The sequence below is a fragment of the Pseudorasbora parva genome, chromosome 1 (genome assembly GCF_024679245.1).
Source record: "Pseudorasbora parva isolate DD20220531a chromosome 1, ASM2467924v1, whole genome shotgun sequence".
NCBI classification, from domain to species: Eukaryota; Metazoa; Chordata; class Actinopteri; order Cypriniformes; family Gobionidae; genus Pseudorasbora; species Pseudorasbora parva.
Genome location: NC_090172.1, coordinates 57872477 through 57894222, shown reverse-complemented (window position 1 = coordinate 57894222; position 21746 = coordinate 57872477). Strand labels below are relative to the sequence as shown.

At 39.1% G+C, this 21746-nt stretch overlaps 1 protein-coding gene across 2 annotated transcripts; it reads right to left on the bottom strand.

The window, feature by feature from the left end:
- Window positions 1-1725: 1725 nt before the first annotated feature.
- wrap53 (WD repeat containing, antisense to TP53) lies at window positions 1726-21723 on the bottom strand. 2 transcript variants are annotated; one of them, XM_067446519.1, is made up of 11 exons: window positions 21422-21723; window positions 20541-20818; window positions 17846-18023; window positions 17609-17704; window positions 17411-17519; window positions 16264-16352; window positions 8538-8761; window positions 6411-6622; window positions 4293-4396; window positions 4042-4185; window positions 1726-3129 (listed from the first exon to the last, which is right to left on the bottom strand). In XM_067446519.1, exons 2-11 carry the CDS (start codon window positions 20782-20784, stop codon window positions 2910-2912), a joined length of 1620 nt encoding a protein of 539 aa, XP_067302620.1. In that variant the 5' UTR covers window positions 20785-20818; window positions 21422-21723; the 3' UTR covers window positions 1726-2909. The 2 variants fall into 2 exon arrangements, with proteins under 2 accessions (XP_067302620.1, XP_067302613.1); XM_067446512.1 differs by having other exon boundaries at window positions 17846-18059; window positions 21422-21720.
- Between the last annotated feature and the right edge of the window lie 23 nt (window positions 21724-21746).

Here is a 21746-nt window from a genome sequence, read left to right as displayed (position 1 = left end):
GGGCCAAATAACTTCATAAAAACGGATTGGTGCAGCACTAACAGTTCCCCTGAACACTGCAGGAGGAGTTCACATGCTGGTGTTCTTCTGGCGGCGCGTGTGAAATGTCTTCATCCCAGGTACAGTCAGTGGCATATGTTTCAGCACGTCATATGAATATAATTTCATGGGTTTTATTTTTTTCAAACGCCAAATAATCGCGATGCTCATGTTTACAAGCCAGCGACATTATAGTAGTCTATTGGTTACCGTTTTACAGAATCTATGATACTTCAGTTCAATGTTTGAGTGGTAGATAATCACCGTAACAAGCAGGACAGCATCGGTCGGGCACCCCTCCTTCAGCTCACGCCAACGAGCAAACACTGGTCACATGTTGATCCTCGTCCTGCCTTTAATCCCATCACTTTTTCGTTTCCTCTTATTGCTTTCCTCCAACAAAACCTTTTCTTTCTTATTTATCTGTGCTTCAGGATATCTTCGGACATGACTATATTATCCGACGAACAAAGTTGGGCTCGCACGTCCGAATGTAAGGAAGTGTGTGTGTTGGTGGAAGTGACGTATATGCCGTAAAGCAGTCGAATTTTGTAGATCTTTTTGTTCTCGGGTTACTACCCGAAACCCGAAGTTTAAAAGTACGATTAAAAATGATACAGACCCCATCAAGCTATGGCAGACGTGTCATTCAACCTATTGTAAGTCGATGTATCATCACAAGAGTCTTGAAAATATATTATGAAGGTTGAAAAGTTACCTAGTGCTGCCTTAAGAAAATAAATATGACTATTTGTAAAATGAAATGTGATTATTGAAGGTGTTTTTAAAAGAGGTAAATTATCTCTAAAATTTCACATGGGTTTGATTCGGATTCAGTTAGATGGTCAGTTTACCTCCAGATGGTGCAATTTACCCACTGACTCGGATCAACTTACCCCTAACCTGAGCCACAGGAAGACTTTTTTATTGATTTATAAGAAGCCTTATTTTTATACCCTTTGTCATATGCATTGTGCTCATTTAAAAAAATAGCAAACATCCTGAAATTTCTTATGTTACTTTCATTGTACTTCTGCCGTATTTTCTCTTATCTTGGGGACCACCTAAGTAAAAAAATGGCTCATCTTACCCCACTCTCCTACTTGCTTCAAGTCATTTCAAGGTTTGCTGATGATACTTCCTATTCTTTTGTTTTCTGCCTGCAGTAAAGGTGCGTTCAAGCCATGTCGTAATTATGAAAATACAAATGACATAAACTGGCACTGATGCCTTCACGTGTAGCCTAATCGATATTATCATAAATAGGATATTTATAAATAGCCCACGCCCTCTGTTGTCATGTTTACCACTGGGAAGTTCGCAAATTATTTTGATACCCAAATTCCTGAGATGGGCGAGACAAACTTTAAACCCGGCGGGGTTAACTACTGCTATGACAGACATGATTTATTATTTTTTTTTACAGAAAAAAATATTCTTACACTGTTACACACCTCAAGTTGTTAGCGAATATTTTTTTTCGGGTTATATTCTTATAATTTATAATGAATTGATTGAGCAATACTAAGGAGGTGGATGTCTAACTTAAAAACATGAATACTGAATGGTGTCCCAGGTCGCTGTAAAGACCCGAGGTATGCGTTTAAGTTTTAATAATTGAGTTAGATGTTTCTTCAAAGCATGAGCAATAATAACTTACCTTTGCAAACACCACTAATTACAGAATGACAGTGACATTTTTTTGTTTTATGTAAAGAATTTTATTAATCTTTTCAGCCACTGCGAGCTACCTGTTGCAAATGGTTCCTCTGAGCAGAAAGAACCACAAGCAGACCTGAATGAGGTGGTTTACAATCCAGGAGAACTGTACAAAAAAGGTGTGTGTTGCGCATTTGTACCAACAAATGAAGCTTTCAGCAGTGGATGTAATATGATATTCAGCACTCGGCTAGTGCATGTTTGGCAAGCCTGAAACATTTAACATTTAAACCCACTGCTTTAAAGAGTAAAATACAGAACATAAACAGGTAAAGCTATAAAAAGTATACATTTGTACAAATGCACACCATTGTGTCAAGACGACAGCTAACATTAGAATATGAAAAGACTCTCTCGCGCACTCGCACCACACACACACACACACACACACACACACACACACACACACACGTTGTTATAAAAGGGAATGCGCAGCCTCAGCTAAAGCAACAAGGCTCATTGAGAGGCAGGAAACCAACCACATTCATAAAGCAGATTACGGGCTTACAAAATATATTCACAGCTGCCCACTGTAGCTCTAGATACATTTAACATAAGATAAACCATCTCCGTCCATTATACAAAGACCTTCCCATAGTCAGAATCATCTCTTGCACGGATTAAACCTGCTCCTGAAATAACTGTTCTGTCTTCACTGAAGGGCCTTAAAGTTAGTCCCAGACAAGGCTCGACGTGTTTCCTGAAAACAGGTTTTACATGGTGAAAGGAAAACAAACCCAATGCAAATGGGAAAAGGCTGCACCGCTAAATCCCAACCCTGAGAGGCGTCACACTCCAGCAGCGACAGGGCAGATCCTGAAAGCATTGGTAGTAAACACAACGTAAACATCAATTTAAGGAGCCATCCAAACAAAAGGAAAACTATGAATGAATTATTCATATTTTCAGAACATGTTTCCAGGTCATCTAAATTGCAATTTGTTGTCAGAACCAGTTTAAATTCAATGGATTTCGGTTTGTCTTGACCTTTAGACATTCACAAATTGAGGTTTGGAAATCTAGCAATGGATTAAAAAAAAGGACCAATAAAATCAATGCAGAATTACAATCTCTTCACCAAAACGATCAGTATTATAGGTTTGGCAGTGGATTATGGGTCTGACTGGAGAGCAGTTTTACAATCAAAAGGTCTAGCTTTCAATAACTGTTGGCTCCTCCTCCTGCACCTTCTCATTGGTTGAGGCCAATGGGCCGGCCCACCACAGCACCAGAGCGTTGTCCTGACGGACGTCGTTTGTTGACACCACATTTCCATCGTCTGAATCAGACTCAGAGTCCCCACTGTCAGACGGCCAACAGAACTTGCGCTGACCACTGGACGAAGCCACCAATGGCATGGAAGGGTGAACACTGTAGAAATGAGAGAGTAAGGGGAACATTTTAATTAATTAAATTAGGAATATTTAGTCATTTACATATTTATTTAGCAGATGTGTTCATTAAAGGTGCAGTATGTAATATTTGACAGCTAGTGGTTGAAATGACAGCAGAAAAAATCTGCTGTAAAGTTGGGCATTTTAACATGGGGCTTAATGAGATTCTGCTCCCTTCTGGAGCCTGGCCCTAGTGGCCAGCCGAGGAATTGCAGTTTAAGTCACTTCCGTATTGGCTTCAAGAGAGATCGCGGGAGGTTGCCGCTTGATCCCGCCCAGTCCACTGCCATTTTACCAACTTAAAGCGTCACAATCCCATTCGCTTCAATAGAGAGCTGGCGATTTCAGGCTATATGAGTGACAGTGACCGTTGTCGAATGGATGGAGGTATGTCCAGCGAAGCAACAAAGTTCAAATTTAAACTTTATGCAAATGGCAAAGAGACTTTTTGGGAGTGCCATCATACAGTGGGCGCACGTGAGGCGTCACTACATCCTGCAGAGTAGAGTGTCAGCGGGAAGATGGAGAAGTTATTTTAGCAGTCAACAACTATAATGGTCACTTGCTGCCTCCGAGCCTGAATGGTTTTGCGAACCCAGACAGACCGGATATACACTATCATTCATATTTGAGTCAGTAAGATTTTCCTAATATTTATAGAAATTAATACTTAAAAATGAATGCTTTTATCCAGAGATATTGATATTAATTGATCAAGTTACATTTACAAAGAAATAGTTTCAAGGATCAAAGAAAATGATTTCTGTAAGATTATTTGACACTGAAGAAACTTCAGCCTTGATCACAGGAATACATTACATTTTAAAATATATTCAAATAGAAACCATTATTTTAAATTACAATATTATTTAAAAGATGATCCTTGTACCTGATGCCATTAGCACAATCTGTGTGTGCCTGAAACTGCAGCAGTGGCTGTAGTGTCTCCTCATTCCCATCAGGTGGCGCTGTGAGGGTGTCCCACACTGACACCACACCATCTGTGTCCCCGCTCAGCAGATATCGCCCTGATCTAATTCAGACGCACAAATGTCAACATAACATGAGCAAAATATAAATGGGTCTAATTACTTAATGGGTCTAATTATTCGTTTTTAGTCAAGTAAATCTTGATCTTACTGGTCCATGTCAAAGTAGATGCGCTGGTTGGTATTGACGGTTCTGTGCATGGAGAACAAAACATGTCCTGGATTTCTCAGGTCCCAGCACAGGATCTCTGAGTCCTGAAGGCAGAGACACATATTATTAGCTAGAGAATTTAAATTCAATCAATCAACTTTATTTATATAGCGCTTTTACAATGATGACTGTTTTAAAGCAGCTTCACAGTGTCAAAACAGGACAATATTGCAACAAAATTAGATTCGGCTGTACAGTCGTTCTGGAGAAAACAGTGATGTTATCAGCTCATTTTAATGTATCATATAGTGACAATGTTTGCAGATCAGTATTATAGTTTAAACAATTAATTAAGACCTAATTCATAAATTTTATTTGGATATTTAGTTGAATAACTTGGATCATAATTTTAGTGTCCCCAACTGAGCAAGCCAAGCCAAAGGCGACAGTGGCAAGGAACCAAAACTCCAGCAGGGCATGATGGAGAAAAATAAACCTTGGGAGAAACCAGACTCAGTCGGGGTGCCAGTTCTCCTCTGGCCTATTAAAGGTGCCCTAGAATGAAAAATTGAATTAACCTCGCCATAGTGAAGTAATAAGAGTTCAGTACATGGACATCACATACCGTGAGTCTCAAACACCATTGCGTCCTCCTTCATATGTAAATCTCATGCATGAAAAACACCATAGAAAAATAAGTGCTTCTCAACATAAGGCCAACCGTGATGCAACCGCTGGGATCATTAATATGCACGCCCCCAACATTTGCATCTGTCCAAACATGTTTATTGTCAGCCGGAACTGACGAAGCGAATCATCAGGACTGCAGATAAACAAGCGACACTCAAGGATAGCAAAAACGCCAACTCTGGACACACGTCATGTTCCAGGCTGTGCAGGAGACGTGAGGACTTTTCTACCCTTCCCACAGATGAAAAATGTCAACAGTCGTGGTTGATGTTTATAATCAGATGCCACAACAATTTGATTTAAAATCGTTTGTTTGTTCGGCCCATTTCAAGCAAGCTTCGCTCAGCGTCTTAAACTGAAAAAAAGTGGCAACTGTATTCCTGCAAGCAGTAAGTAGTGATTTATCCACTTATTGACTGTTTAAACAATTTCTGATTAAATTGAAAGTTTCTTAGAGAGACCGCATTGTCTAGAAGATAACACAAGATGCTAGTACAGTAACAATAGGAAACACCAAGTACCATACAAAACTAAATAGTGTGTCTAATGACAAAGGGTAATATTATTTTGTATTAAAACCGTAGATACGTTGCTTACAGATCATTCACTCGATCCTTCTAGCAAACCTCAACCTTTTCTACCATATAAGTTAAAACGATAGTCATTTGACAAGCCTTCTATTCATTTTGTAAAAAATATATTTATTTATATTTTTGAGAACTTAAGTATGTTTTTCATTGCTTGTATTAGGAGTACATCACAGTCACTGCGTAGCCTACATTGTGACTAACGTTATATAAACGTGCAATATCGTTGACTAAAAAAGACAAGTCTAAAATGTAGTTTAAATATAAAAACAAAAAACACTGGTTTTGGTTTTATAGGAGGGAAAGAAGAGTGTTCGTGCTTGCGGTTGCCAGATTTCAGAAATTTAAATCCCCCAATCAGAGCTTTCCTGTGAAAAGAACACGTATGCTATCCGGTGTTTTAGGGACAATTTATAGTGTTGTAAATGGACCTGTAAAAGTGTATCTGGACCATTTTTGCCCTTAAATAAGCCACATACCCTCAGTGTAGATATCAGAGAACAATTTAACATATTGTTTCAAATCATTCTAGGGCACTTTTAACAAACAGTGTAAGATTATTATTCTGGCAAGCTTACAGGTCAGAAATCATATTAGATCGGAATATAAAAAATGTCTGGGTATCACAGAAGAAACGGGTTTATTGAGGATGGCGCTTCGATTACACAAGAATATGAATAATTGAAAGATCGGAGTCGCGGCGCCGGAAACGGGCTGTTTGCAAAACATGCAAGCAAATAGCAGTGCTTCCGATTGGCTGATTTATCTGATACCCATTATATTTAATGGATGCAAACAAAGCTGTGAGGGTCTGAAGTACCGCACGTATGAGCCCACTGACCTTGCGGCCGCCCGTATACAGGTGATAGCCATTGGGTGAGAACAGCAGGTGTGTAAGGCCTCCGTTGTGTCGAGTGGGAAGCAGAGCCAGCAGAGATCCGTCCTCACAAGAGTAAAGGCCAGCTGAACGAGAATATGACCCACAGGCGTACGTGGACTGGCACGGACTGAAGGCAATGCAGGAGATAATGCCAGTCTGACCCTGCTTCTTCACTTGAAAGAAGAATGATGTATAAAATGAGTGGAAAGAAAAACAGGAACAAGAAGTTGTTTTGTAATTTGTTTGGTTTCATATTAGAGAACGATAAAGAATCATTGAGTAATGAGAAAATACAGAGTAACGTGTCCCAAACAAGTCCAGACATAGAGGACCTTAAAGGGTTAGTTCACCCAAGAATTGTAATTCTGTCATTAATTTCTCTCCTCATATCGTTCCAAAGCCGTAATACATTTGTTCATCTTCAAAACACATGAACACAACCACCACTATGACACTTCAAAAGTTCATAAAGAGATCAAAAACTAATCCATATGAATTGAGTGGTTTAGTCCCAAGTTTTCTGAAGAGACTCGATCGCTTTATATAATAAACAGATAGAATTTAGGCTTTTATTCACATAAACATTGATCCGCAAACATAAACAGAAGCTCAGCTGAACCTGCTTGACACAAGAACAAATCTCACTGGTTCCTGTAGAAGCTCAAACGTGATGCGTAACAGGAGAATGAACCTCATTGGTTCTTGCTGAAGCTCAAACGTGATGCGTAACACGAGAATGAACCTCATTGGTTCTTGCTGAAGCTCAAACGTGATGCGTAACAGGAGAATGAACCTCATTGGTTCTTGCTGAAGCTCAAACGTGATGCGTAACGAGAATGAACCTCATTGGTTCTTGCTGAAGCTCAAACGTGATGCGTAACGAGAATGAACCTCATTGGTTCTCGTTGAAGCTCAAACGTGATGCGTAACACGAGAATGAACCTCATTGGTTCTCGCTGAAGCTCAAACGTGATGCGTAACACGAGAATGAACCTCATTGGTTCTTGCTGAAGCTCAAACGTGATGCGTAACACGAGAATGAACCTCATTGGTTCTTGCAGAAGCTCAAACGTGATGCGTAACACGAGAATGAACCTCATTGGTTCTTGCAGAAGCTCAAACGTGATGCGTAACACGAGAATGAACCTCATTGGTTCTTGATGAAGCTCAAACGTGATGCGTAACACGAGAATGAACCTCATTGGTTCTCTCAACATGCTTGATCATCTTTTTACCACAACTGAAGTGTGAGTTGATTAACGTTTATATGTGAATAAAAGCCTAAATTAAATCTGTTCATCATATAAAGTGATCGTGGATGTCAAAGGAGGGATGGAAAGCTCTTGGATTTAAAAAATATCTTAATTTGTTTTCTGAAGATGAATGAAGGCCTTACGGGTTGGGAACGCCATGAGGGTGAATAATTAAGGACGTTAGAAAGGGGTCTAACGAGAATATGATTTTACTTGATTATGGTAACCCAACTACTTGATTGAAAAGTACAAAAGAACAGCTTTGAATGGAAATAGAAATATTTTGTAACAATATTAATGAATCTAAAGAATCTTTTTGTTTTCTCTTTTTTAATTTTACCCCAAACTATTGAACAGTAGTGTACGCTGTGTATATCAGCTACTTCACAATAATTCGTATGTGGCTCATCCAATCAGAATATAAAGATATCATCTATTTTACTATATCATGAGATAATAGGCTGCATATTTCAAACACTCATCAGTCTGCACAAAGAGCTTTTGTGTTACATCCAGACCAATAATTACAAAAGCAGTGTTGAAACAACGTGAATGAGTCAGACACTACAAACATGCTAAGATAATTATATCCACAGCCACTGTCTAGATCAGAGCCGTGCATGCCATGTTAGCTTAATCAAGCCAAATATGTGTTCCCCGCCATGAATGTGTTTGGAATGAATTCACACAAACAAACAAAAAGGATTGAAATGGGATTACAGGCATTCCACACCCATGCAAGCCAGACAGCCGTCTTAATGACCTCGATTATAAACCGTTTGAAGAGTGAGAGAGATTGATGTAGCAGTTATTCGTCTGTGAGAGGGACCCTCACCCATGGTGGGCCTCTCCTCGCAGTCTCTCCCAGGACGGTCGGTGTAGAAGACCCGGACCATTTTATCAAAGCCGCAGTAGAGCTGAGAGCCGTCGGGTGAGAAGCACAGGGAATGGGCCGCTGTCAGCTCATCCAGGTGGTTGTAGGGTCGAAAAGATGCGCGGAGGTCCCCGTAGAAAGCGTCCCATATGTGGACCGGGTTGTCCCGGCTACTGCTGGCAATGCTGTAGGGGAGAGCGAAAAAATTAGGGAACACTGAAACATGCTGCATGTTACAGAAATATACTCCAAAATCTAAAAACTTTTTTTCAAAACAACAAGAGACTGCAATATCACTAATTAATCAGTCTGGCTTTCATTCAAAACGACAACACAAAAGACCCATTCACATTAGGGAATCTAACAAATGAAGACAATTTGACGTGATAGATGACGACTACCGCCAGGATAAAAGACTTTAGGCATATAAGTACGAGCACTCAAAAAGATTGGAAACTCCCTAGGCAAAATGTTTTGCATAATATTAGTATAAATCCTTGGCATTGATAAGGGACAATAAAAACTATATATACATAAATGATATATAAATGAAACATTTTATTACATAAATTAAAGATCTTGAGCTATTTATAAACCATATCTTCACTTAAGGACGTACAGTAGCAAAACAAGGCAAGTTACTGCATGGAAACTTACTCTTATGAATATGAATAACCGCTCTGATTTTACTGTAAAACTGTGAAATTATCAGAATAATAATTTCACCAAATTCGATTGAAGCACTTGGAAAATTATCAGCGAGCCACATGGATATTTTGCTCACACTCTTAGGGCCAGATTTACTCCCAGCCTGCGCAAACCCTCTTTTGGCGTTAAAGCTACACTGTGTGATATTTTCCCCCATCTAGCGGTGTAAAGGTATATGACAATCCAGTAAATATTAGTTTCTGTTCCTCCTCCTATTAGTTCCTGTTTTAACTCCTACGGTGGCTGATTTAGTCCAAGATTAACATGGCTTCCAGTTCGACCTCGTCCATGAGTGCCATCGAGTGTTAAAACGTGAAAGGCAAAGCTTGAATGTATGGGTATGTCCCTCTTTGGCTAATGTACTTTCAAGATGGAGGGGCAACATAGCGACCGGCATTCGAACCCCTCACCCGTATGTATTTTCAATGGCATATTATAAACTTACGAGAATACTTTATTACTTGAAAGAAGTAATATACATTAATGAGCACATATTTTTGAGTGTGTCAAGTGTTTTTAGCAAAGAATAAACTAAAAAAGTTACACAGTGTAGCTTTAAAGAACTACTGTCAGGATTTACTAAACACGCAGTGAGAAATTAGCGCTGAAAATGTGTGGACAGGGTTGTTTTTGCGGCTGACCTTATTGAACATGCACTTGAAAGAGTTTCCCTTTCAGAGTATTTAAATGAATCATGCGAGGTGATTTACTAAGGTTTGTGCTCATCAATTTACTGGTGTTTGCGCCATTATTTACAGTCCAAAAAAAGCATGTCTTAAACCAGACGCTATTTTGCACTGCTCTTGGTAGGTTGAGTTGGTCATTATGGAAATGATCCGGCTAGTCTGTTCTTTAATTTGGGCTTCGTCAGAAGATCACAAGCACTTTCCACTCTCATCGGCGCTTTTGTGAAATTACACTCTCACGCTAATTTTCCCTGTTTAGTAAATCTGGCTCTTAAGGTGCGGTCATATTTGCCATTGCTCTGTGAAATTTCAGACGAAATCCAGTAATTGCAAAAGGATTCCGGTTGGGGAGATTTGCATGAGGATGAAAAAGTTTCCCACACAGGTTTTGCTCATGTTTAAAGGGGTCATGAGACATCAAATTTGCCATTAAAACATTCTTTAAACCTACACTGTGTAACTTTTTTTTTGTTTATTCTTTGCTAAAAACACTTAGTTCTTTCAAAAATATATGTTCTCGTTAATGTATATTTACTTCTTTCAAGTAATAAAGTATTCTCGTAAGTTTATAATATGCCATTGAAAATACATACGGGTGAGAGGTTCGAATGCCGGTCGCCATGTTGCCCCTCCATCTTGAAAGTACATTAGCCAAAGAGGGACATACCCATAAATTCAAGCTTCGCCTTTCACGTTTTAACACTCACTCTTTGAAACTCGTGGGCGAGGTCGAACTGGAAGCCATGTTAATCTTGGACTAAATCGGCCACCGTAGGAGTTAAAACGAAATCAGAATTGAGCGGAACAGAAACTAATATTCACTGGATTGTCATATACCTTTACACCGCTAGATGGAGGAAAATATCACACAGTGGAGCTTTAAGGGTAGGCAATTTCTGAGTGGCTAGTAATAGCAAGCTAGCTTTGAAAGCATAAGATCCCACCCTCCCTTCAAAGCGTCTCAAAAGCCACGCCTCCTTCAAAACACACAAACGCGCACAGCAGAGTCTGTAAAGTGTCACGAGACGAGACAGCGTTAAATTGTCTCATGTCTCAAAGCACTTGTAGCAACATTACAATAATAATGAACATAAATTTTAAACTTTAAATTTATATTAAAAATGATGATCATGTTGGGTAAGTACTCTGTGTATCATTAAATTATTTTATTTTTTTACAACACCAGCAAAGATTGTGTATTTCAGCGCGCGTGCAGACAGGGTTGCCAAGTTTTTACAACAAAACCCGCCAACTACTAGCCCTAAACAATAGCTTCTCGGGGGGTTCTCCGGGGAAAAAATGGCATTTGGGGGTAAAATGTGTGTTATTTTGGCAAGGTTGCCTGCTAAAACTCGCACTCATGGGTCTATATCACATAATAGTCGCTTCAACCCGCGGACATAGAAAACAACCCGCGGGGGAAAAAAGCGGACTTGGCAACACAGTGCAGTTGAGCTCTGTTGACATTTGACAACGCATCGCTTCGTTGCTCTGATTGGTTGTCGGTCTATTCAATTGAGGTCTTTCCTGGTTGGGTTGAAACACGCCCCATAATCACAGCCCAATGGAGCAGTTTCAGACTCATATTCTGACTAGAATTTAGTATGACCACGTCAGGCTAGGTTGTCCTCTAATAAACTGAAACTATGTATGTGTTTTTATGGGGGGAAAAAACTTTATTAACATTATAAGTGACAAGTTAAAATCTTTGTATTTATTTAACCCTTTTAAGGTGGTTATGCAAATTCACTGTGCTGAGCCACAGAAAGCTGATTGATTTGAAAGTGAATTCTGTGCGAGCTGTGCTTTACCTTTCACTACACTATTAACAGAATAATGCCATATGAGTTTGGAACAACAAGAGTAAATAATTTTAGAAGTTTTATTTTGGGGAGATCCATTCCCTTAAGTACAGATCTGACGTTCTGTCTCAACAGGAGGGCAACAGTTTAAAAGTGAATAATGAGAAACTGCACCAAATGACTTGAATCGCGATGGAGGAAGTAAATGACATGAATACTAAGCACCTCCCCTGCCTGGAGGAAACAGCCAATCATAAGTCAGAGTTAATGATCAACCCCTGTGGACCTTCAAGCCAACGACAGCAGTCAGGACATTACTCTACGCATGCCTGGAGGAGGAATGCTCAAAAACTGCTGGGTTTCACAATGCTTCAGAAAAATATCTGTAAACAATATCACTAAGACCAGATAAAAGATGACAAACTGTTACTGAGCATGTCTCATCTGACATGTTTAACCTCATCCTCTTCATCTTTATGAAGTTTACAGTTTCGTCCTTGACCCACGACTTGTCGTTCCTCCCTTTCCTGTGTCATTTTCAGTCGCTGCGGGGCGGATTCTGTAATCCCAAAATAACGTTTGATCAGAACTGATGCTGCGTGTGGGTGAAACAGCACATGCCAGAGTTAACGAGAGCTCGTTAGCAACCTGCCGCAGTTATCCATGACGACTGGCATTGATTTGGACCGATTTCTGTTCCATTGCCTTTCGTCCAACAAAAAACATAACCATCAAAGAGCAACATCATTAAACGAGAGCAGGAGCAACAGAGAACTGGAGAGGAAGAATAAGAGACCACTTACTTCCTCCATTAACATTTTCAGCACTATTTTCTGCAAACCCTAACACAGACAGACAGATTCTTTCTTCTAAGGTATCTATCTATCTGTCCGTCCGTCATCCATCAATCCTGTTATCTATCTATCTATCTATCTATCTATCTATCTATCTATCTATCTATCTATCTATCTATCTATCTATCTATCTATCTATCTATCTATCTATCTATCTATCTATCTATCTATCCATCCATCCGTCCGTCCGTCCGTCCGTCCGTCCGTCCGTCCGTCCGTCCGTCCGTCCGTCCGTCCGTCCGTCCGTCCATCAATCCTGTGATTTATCTATCTATCTATCCATCCATCCGTCCGTCCGTCCATCCATCCATCAATCCTGTTATCTATCTATCTATCTATCTATCTATCTATCTATCTATCTATCTATCTATCTATCTATCTATCCGTCCGTCCGTCCGTCCGTCCGTCCGTCCGTCCGTCCATCAATCCTGTGATTTATCTATCTATCTATCCATCCATCCGTCCGTCCGTCCATCCATCCATCCATCAATCCTGTTATCTATCTATCTATCTATCTATCTATCTATCTATCTATCTATCTATCTATCTATCTATCTATCTATCTATCTATCTATCTATCTATCTATCTATCTATCCATCTATCCATCCATCCATCCATCCATCCATCCTGTTATCTATCTATCTATCTGTCCGTCCGTCTATTTATCTATCTGGTTATTTATCTATTTGTCTGTCTGTCTGTCTGTCTCTCTCTCTCTCTGTCTCTCTCTCTCTGTCTCTCTCTGTCTCTCTCTCTCTGTCTCTCTCTCTCTGTCTCTCTCTCTCTCTCTCTCTCTCTCTCTATAATAGATAAAAGATACAGATAAAATGACTTTAACTTGGTAAATGTAGCTTAAGGGATGTTGTTACGCACAGTGCAATAACGTGTAACATTTTAGAGCCAGAACTAACAGTTTTATAAATAGGACAATCAAAACCACTCACTCCCTCCAGAGGGTTTCGCAGAAAGTACAGGAAATGTGAGCTGCCACAATAAATCCAAGCCTTGAAATTTACATTCTGGGTAGAATCCAACAATCTCCACCAGAGGAGGAGACAAGGCTCATCAGCACTGATCATAACAGAAGAGAAACACAGCAACGCTGATCTGGAACAATAGCAGCTTAATTAAAACTCAATCTCTTTAAAGGCGTGCCATGTCTCTGGAAAGAATTAACTGGGTCACTTTGTAAACCAGACAATGGAGATTGTAAAATGTGACTGCTAATCAGTGAATGAAACCTGACCATTTGATTCATCCAAATGGTCCAAATATTGGTCAAGTCCAAATGGTCCAATTTTAGAAAAATACAGTTTTGTAAACAGAGTGGATAGAGAATCAAAGAATGTCCCTTTAAAACATTTGTCTAATCTTTTCATGAATACATTACATTAGTCTGTACTAGTATCTATCAATGTCGTTTTTGTAAAGTGAAAAGCACAAGCAATATTGGAAAAAAGCTTCTTCTGATCCTCCTCTGGATCATTTTGTTTCATTTTTGTTATGAGCTGAATGGGAAGCCAAACACAATTATTCTCCACAGAATAAACCATACGCATATTGCATTTCAATTTTGGCACAACCGCTACACGAGTCTGACTTTGTCATTTGCACTGCTGGATGGATAATAGCGCTCGGTTTATTCTGCTTTATCTTTTGCTTACTAGCTTTCAAAACAACTGTTGAGATAAATACTAAATTACCGCTATTAATGAGGGTTTCAAACCGCCCAGCAAACACAGTTTTCAGTACAAAAACAAATATGTTTTAAATATATACACTTCCATTCAAAAGTTTGGGGTAAGCTTTTTTTCTTTTAATAACAAATAATCAAATGTGACAACAACAACAAAAAAAATATTACAAAAGAATTTTTAAAAAGTGCATCACAGTTTCCACAAAAATATTAAGCAGCATAGCCGTCATAATAACAAAAAATGTTTCTTAAAGGTGGGGTAAGTGCTATCTGGTAACCGTTGTTGACATTTCAAATCACCAAAACAAACATGCCCCTACCCCCAAAAGGGTCTCGCCCATATTTTGATAGCGCCGCCCCACACATACGTAACCCAGAGGCATCAACGGCTATGGCAGAATCTGTGTGTATCTAATCCAGGTCGAATATTCAATGAAAAAGTCTTCCCTTCTATCACAAAAACACAAACCGTTCTTGTGAACAACTCGATAGTACACGAGCAAGACAGTCCAACTAACGAACATATTACAATTATGACAAGATTAGAATTACAGCATTCTCATGAACAACTCGATAGTACACAAGCACACAGTCCAGCTAACGACATATTACAATTATGACAAGATTAGAGTCATAGCGATCACAAAATCACAAACTGTTCTCATGAACAACTCCATAGCACGAGCCGACAGTCCAGCTAACGCCATATTACAATTATGAACAGATAAGGGTTATATAGATCATGAAAAGAGTAAGCAAACATATATTAGGAGTATAGTATCTTAATTGTCTGAGACATTGTGTGAGCTGATGCTTGAAGCACACAGTGAGGAGATTTAGATGCTCCATACGGTGTGGAAATGAACGGGTCTTTATCATCACTGAAGTGAGCGCCAATATGATCACAAATGGACTAACAAGCGAACATGACACACGAGCATAGTCAAGCAGCATATATTAGGCTAGTTCTCGACTAATGTCCGTCATGTGTGACTCGTGTGTTTTGAATAATGACATGCACAGAGCGAGAGCGAACGCTCTTCTCACCATCAATAGTAGACGCCCCTTACCTGCTGATTGGCTGAGACACCCCTCGCTGCAGCCTGCAGCACGATGACGTAGCTGGATCAGATCCAATACGTACTGGATGGTGGATCGTGATGGCGACGTCATACCGATCTCTGGGTTAGCGTTAATGCGTATGCGCTGGTCTTAAGTGACATGTATGATCAATATTGTATATAGATGATGTTCTAACCTGTGTAGTTGTATTACTGATAAATAGTATTTTATAGTAATTATAGATGAATAAATCATCTTTTCATAAATGTGATTACTTAAATTATCCTAGTTTTGCTGTACATGCATGCAAAACAGTTAAAATTTTAATATATTCTGGTCATATTTGCTGTTGAATGGAAGGAAAAATTATTCAAGTAATTGTCTCTGTAATGTTTATCCTCAAGGTACAATGCAACACGATCTGTAAAGAACTTAAAATACCAGTAGCCTACACATTCAAGGGAAAATGCAAAACGTGTCCTGATGGCGTGAGCATGTTATTAATCATTATTTTTGCTCGAGCGGTTTGAGTATTTATCTATCCAGCAAAACTCTGAACTGTGCATTCAAACTCTACTGCGCATGCGTATATGACGTCATCGAATTGTGAATGAAACCACAGTACGTGTTGGATCTGATCCAGAACGTCATCGTACTACAGGCTGCAGCGAGGACTTCTTGGATTGGCTACAAGTTTGTTATTCCACTCGGCCCGAGTCCTTTTTCTAAAACGGTTTTGAAATGAGACTTACCAGCAGCAAAGTCATCTTATTAGAATGATTTCTGAAGGATCATGTGACATTGAAGACATCTTGCAGACCCCAAACTCTTGAACAGTAGTGTATAGACATACACACACACACTTTATGTACACTCACAAGCATGTTTCAGGGTCCGTGGAGGTCATTTTAGGGAACCAGCAGTAGTCATAGATGGTGTCTCCTTCTGCCATCTTCAGCACTGGACTCTGAGTGGACACAAACAGAAGCAACAGCATTTTGAGCCTATTCAATTGTGTACAGGATTTTAAAATGTCTATTAACCAAACCAGAATGTTTATATATCAAGGGTTTATACGCAAAGTAAAAATAAAGATGATGACTCAAGGCTTTCAAAGTAAGCAATGCAGCGATTGGCTGGGGCAAGACAGCAAAGTAATGACATCATATTATTCAAAAAGATACCTGACGAAAAATTTCTGGACCTTTATAAGGAAACAGCCAAGTGACAAAATCAACATAAAAATTATAGATACAAAAAATGTGCAGTAAAACCGATTCACATGTATTTATATTGATGATTTCTAGCATTTGTACAGCCTTTACATTTTTATTATAATGTTGTAATTAGCAATTCATTTATTATATGCTTATAACGCTACACAGCGTTATAATAATAATTTTATTATAATAAAAAGCGTTATAATTATAATAAACATTTTTATGTTATTATTAGGTAAAATGATTATTGCCCCTGGTTCAGTGAGGAACTCTTGTAATAAAGTAGCAGTGGCCGGGACAGATTTTAAGTATCAACGCCGCTCAAAAAGAGCAAATTTATCCTGTTTACATTAAATAAACTGCTCCTTGAAATGTTTAACTAAATTTTGCATTCATGTTTTTATTCAATTTAAGGAATACTTAATGTCCTTTTGCGCAAGTAAGTTAAGCAAGTGCATGCTCACATTTAGTCTAGAACTATAATGACCATCATATTAACACAACGTCTCCGCACTTACACACAATTTCTCTCAACATGGAGACAAGAGAGTCAGTCAATTATCTTATTTGTCACTTATTTGAAATACTAACTCAGATATTGTGTTGTAAATTTAAAAGCAATGCATTACTTTACTAGTTACATGAAAAAGTAATTTGATTGCGTAACTCTCAAATGCTTTTAATGCAATACACCAAACACTGGTCATGAGACATTTAACATTTTGAACACTGGCCAAAATCAGTAAGTATATTTACTTCTACAGGTACATAGTAAATATGAAAAGAAGATCTGGAAGAGGCTGACCATCTCAGAAAGCATGTCCCAGCGGCCGTTGTACAGCTCAGGCGGGAGGTTATACACACGAAGAACGTTATCAGCGCTGTTTGAAACGATGCAGGAACCATCTGGAGCCCTGCAGAGACGCATCAAAGAAAGACAAATACTGTGATACAGTTTACACAACACAGCCATCATAAGCGTGTTGCTTTTATCGGTTATCACCATTTGCAGCCTCTGAGGTAATTCTCAGCGATGTGGGCGTATTCGGCCCAGGAGCCCGTCAGCATCTGAGGGTTCTGACTAAAGTTGAGGCATTGACTGAGGACACAGCAAAAAGACAGCATTGAGCCGCCACACAATGGGTTAGCTGAAAATATCCCTGTTCCACTGCAACCGTCACAACGCATTTGTTCACACCATGTTCCCTTTCACAACAGCTTAAGATGACTGTACACTTACTAGTGCTGCTCAGCAGAGTTGTCTTCCGGACTCTCCTTCTCAGACTCATCTGCTCCGTCCTCCTCAGTCCGTCCGAGTGTTTCTCCGGTCTCTGCTCCGTTTTGATGCCATTCCACGTCTCCTTCAATTTCCTCTGGTCCCACAGCACGTTCTGTTTCATCAGTGTGATGACAGGCAACTGACAGAATCAAATTACCATGAGCTTTGTTTTCATCTGAATTTTTCATCTGAATTTAAGACAAAATTGTAATATCGCATAAAACATTTATAAGGCAGAGTTTTTGTCCCCTTTTGTTTAAGAAAACTGTCACTTCCTGAGAAATTGGTGCAAAAGACACTATATTGCCAAAAGTATTGGGACACCCCTCCAAATCATTGAATTCAGGTGTTCCAATATCTTCCATGGCCACAGGTGTATAAATCAAGCACTAGGCATGCAGACGCTTCTACAAACATTTGTGAAGGAATGGGTCGCTCTCAGGAGCTCAGTGAACTCAAGCGTGGTACAGTGATAGGTTGCCACCTGAGCAATAAGTCCATTCGTGAAATTTCCTCACTACTAAATATTCCACGCTCAACTGTTAGTGGTATTATAACAAAGTGGAAGCAATTGGGAAAAACAGCAACTCAGGCCATGTAAAATAGCAGAGCGGGGTTAGTGTATGTTGAGGGTCACAGTGCACAGAAGTCAATAGCTACAGACCTCCAAACTCACGCTTCTCTGTCTGGCAATCCAGAGAACGAGTCTGGGTTTGGCAGTAGCCAGGAGAAGGGTACTTGCCTGACTCCATTATGCCAATTGTAAAGTTTGGTGGAGGGGGGATTATGGTGTGGGGTTGTTTTTCAGGGGTTTAAGCTCCAGTGAAAGGACCTTTTAATGTTTCAGCATACCAAGACACCAAGACAATTTCATGCTCCCAACTTTGTGGGAACAATTTCAGGATGGCCCCTTCCTGTTCCAACATGACTGCGCAACAGGGCACAATGCAAGGACCATAAAGACATGAGCGAGTTTGGTGTGGATGAACTTGTGACCATCCTGTCACAATTACAATGAATGTGGATTAAGGATTTCAACCTTTCAAAAAGCATCAGAAAATTTGTCCCTATGACGTGTATGTACTCACGGCCAAGTTCTTTTCATTCTTCGATTTTGGGTAAAAAAAAAAGCGGCACACTGTTAGCGAACATCCTAACATCGCCCACGCTGCTGAGAGGCGTTTAAATGGTAAAATGTGCTGGGTGAATAAACACACAAAATAAAAAACAAGTGACAGTGATGTGAAACCAGTAGTTAAGAAAGTATCTGATCATATAGATGTGAATGTTTGCACGAGCTCTGCAATTCGACCCTCCAGTAAAGTCACATCTTGTTTATTTATAGCACTTTATACAATTGAATGCTTTAAACCAAACAGCTTTACAGTATTAAACTGCTTTACAGAAGAAAAAAAACTATCAGATTTTCACATAAAAGAGGGCGGAGCCTCAGAGCCAAACCTACCAAACATAATCGCAATGGACCAATGGGAGTTCGAGACTGCTTAAGAGTGGGAAAAGTTAGCTTTAGCCAGCTGTTTTGAAGTCCTGAAATTAACTTTTTTTTTCGTTCTTCGTTTTCGCGAAGTATAGAGGATTTATGTCTGGTTCCTTATTCATTGTGATTACATGGAAAAGAGTATGTTTCATAAAGTCATACAGGTTTGAAATGTCATGATTTTATGTAACATTTTGTTTTTGACTGAACTATTCCTTCATATATTTAATATGAACAGAAAGTATTTGAATTAAAGTTTGTTTGTTAACCCAAAAATAAGAAAAATTAATTGGTAGCATTCACTCCCATTATAAAGCTTGGAAGAGCCAGGATATTGTTTTATCATAAATTATAACTCTGATTGTGTTTGTCTGAAAGAGGAAAGTCATATACACCTAGGATGGCTTGAGGTTGAGTAAATTATGGGATTATTTTTGGGTGAACTAACCCTTTAAAATACAGAATGCACATTTTGTTGCAACAATATTATCAGATGTGTCAAGTATCTGTTATCCAAACTTAATTTATTTTTATTTTACTAATTTAAACCCTTAAAATATTGGTAATTTAATTTATTCACAACTCACATAAGCAAAATTTTAACTCATTAAAAAAGATCTAAGATCTAATTTCCCTAATAACTCTGGTTAAACATATCTTTAAAAGTACCAACTGAATAAAATTATATTCTAAACATTTATGCCACAGACCATGGCTTGTTCACTATGTATCTTCTATGTATGTTCTGCTTTAAATCAATATTAACTGCAATTCAAATAAAACTGACTTGAAGCTACTTGGCTATCTGTGATTAAAGGCACTTATTTTGGACAAATGAACAACATTTAATGGCATTCACATGTGATGAACCACGAGAAAAGTGAACCACATCGCATTTCAGATCCAAGAAAAATAACCACATATCCAAAATTATAAAAAGGAACCAACAGTTCACTTACGGCGAGCTGCTTAACTATAAAATTGGATGCATGTGAAAGACTAAAGGACAATAGCCATGTAATTATTTAAAGATGGCAGTAAGAGAACCACATATGGAGTTTAGATCATCACATATTAAAACATCAGAAGGGCATACTGACATTGTGCCAAACAGGATGCTGTAAATCCGAAGTTTTGTACTTGTGCAAATGGCCTCACCTTCCTTTAGGCTCCCAGCAGCACCTGGGCTCCCACATGTCTCCGCTGAGGGCACCACCGGCGCCTGTACCAGGAGTAGATCAAGAGCCACATTGTCCTGCTCCAGTCGAGGCTGCTTCGCTGCTGATGGTGCCTCCTCTTCTTCTTCCACCCCTTGCTGAAGCGGAGCCTCGTGAGGAGGTTCTCCATCAGCCTCTGCGTCCTGTCCCGCACAACCATCACTGCTTTGACCTGCACCTGACATGCTGTCTTCAAAGGGCAAATCGATGTCCACTGGCCTGGGGAACATGTCATTGAGTTAATATACAGAGGCTGTGAGAGTTAAACTCAATTATAAGCTTATACATTCAGATATCTGACTATAATAAATATCAAAATACTGTAATTTTGTTGTTAACTGTATTTTATATTAGAAAACAGTAAAAGGAGATTCCCATATCCCTGCTTAACGATTCACATTTTATTTAATCTCATTTATGAAACCCATAAATACTCACGGAAACTATAGTTTTTCTTATCCAATATCAAAGTTTAAAGAGGAACTAACGTTACCTTAGGATTCCTTCAACTTTACAATTGATTTATCATGCATAAACTTTAATGAAAAGTGTTCAGGCAGCGACTTCTGGTAATCTCCAGTTACAGTTTTCTGTTTATAATATCAACTAAGCTTACTACAAAATCCTAAAAAGAACCACATATAATTACAAGCAAATGTGATGTTATTTTAATAGGGTCTCTCTCTCTCTCTCTCTCTCTCTCTCTCTCTCTCTCATGTTAGATATGTAGGCATGTAACGTTACTGTTCTCATAAATCGAATATACATTCTTAAAATTATGACAACAGCATTTAGACTCGTCCAGCCAAAGAGTCACTTTACCTGTTGTTTCTGTAATTCGTGTCAGACGTATCTTGTGCTCTGGGTCGTACAAATCAGTGTACTTTTATTGCTGAGATCAGATGACAGTTTCAGAGCATCTCTAATAGAAACGCACTGCGTTGAACCCACAGTCAGCAGAAACTCGCGCGTCGTGTTTGTAATCACAGGGCGCCGCCATGCTTGCGCTATTTGCGCTGCTAGGTCTCCTGACTCTCGCGATATTTTGCGACACTACACAATCCCGTTTCTTCACAGTAGCAGGGTTTCAAAAACATTTAACATAGGCATTAAAGCAGAATTGTACTGCGTACCTTAAAATCCCTGC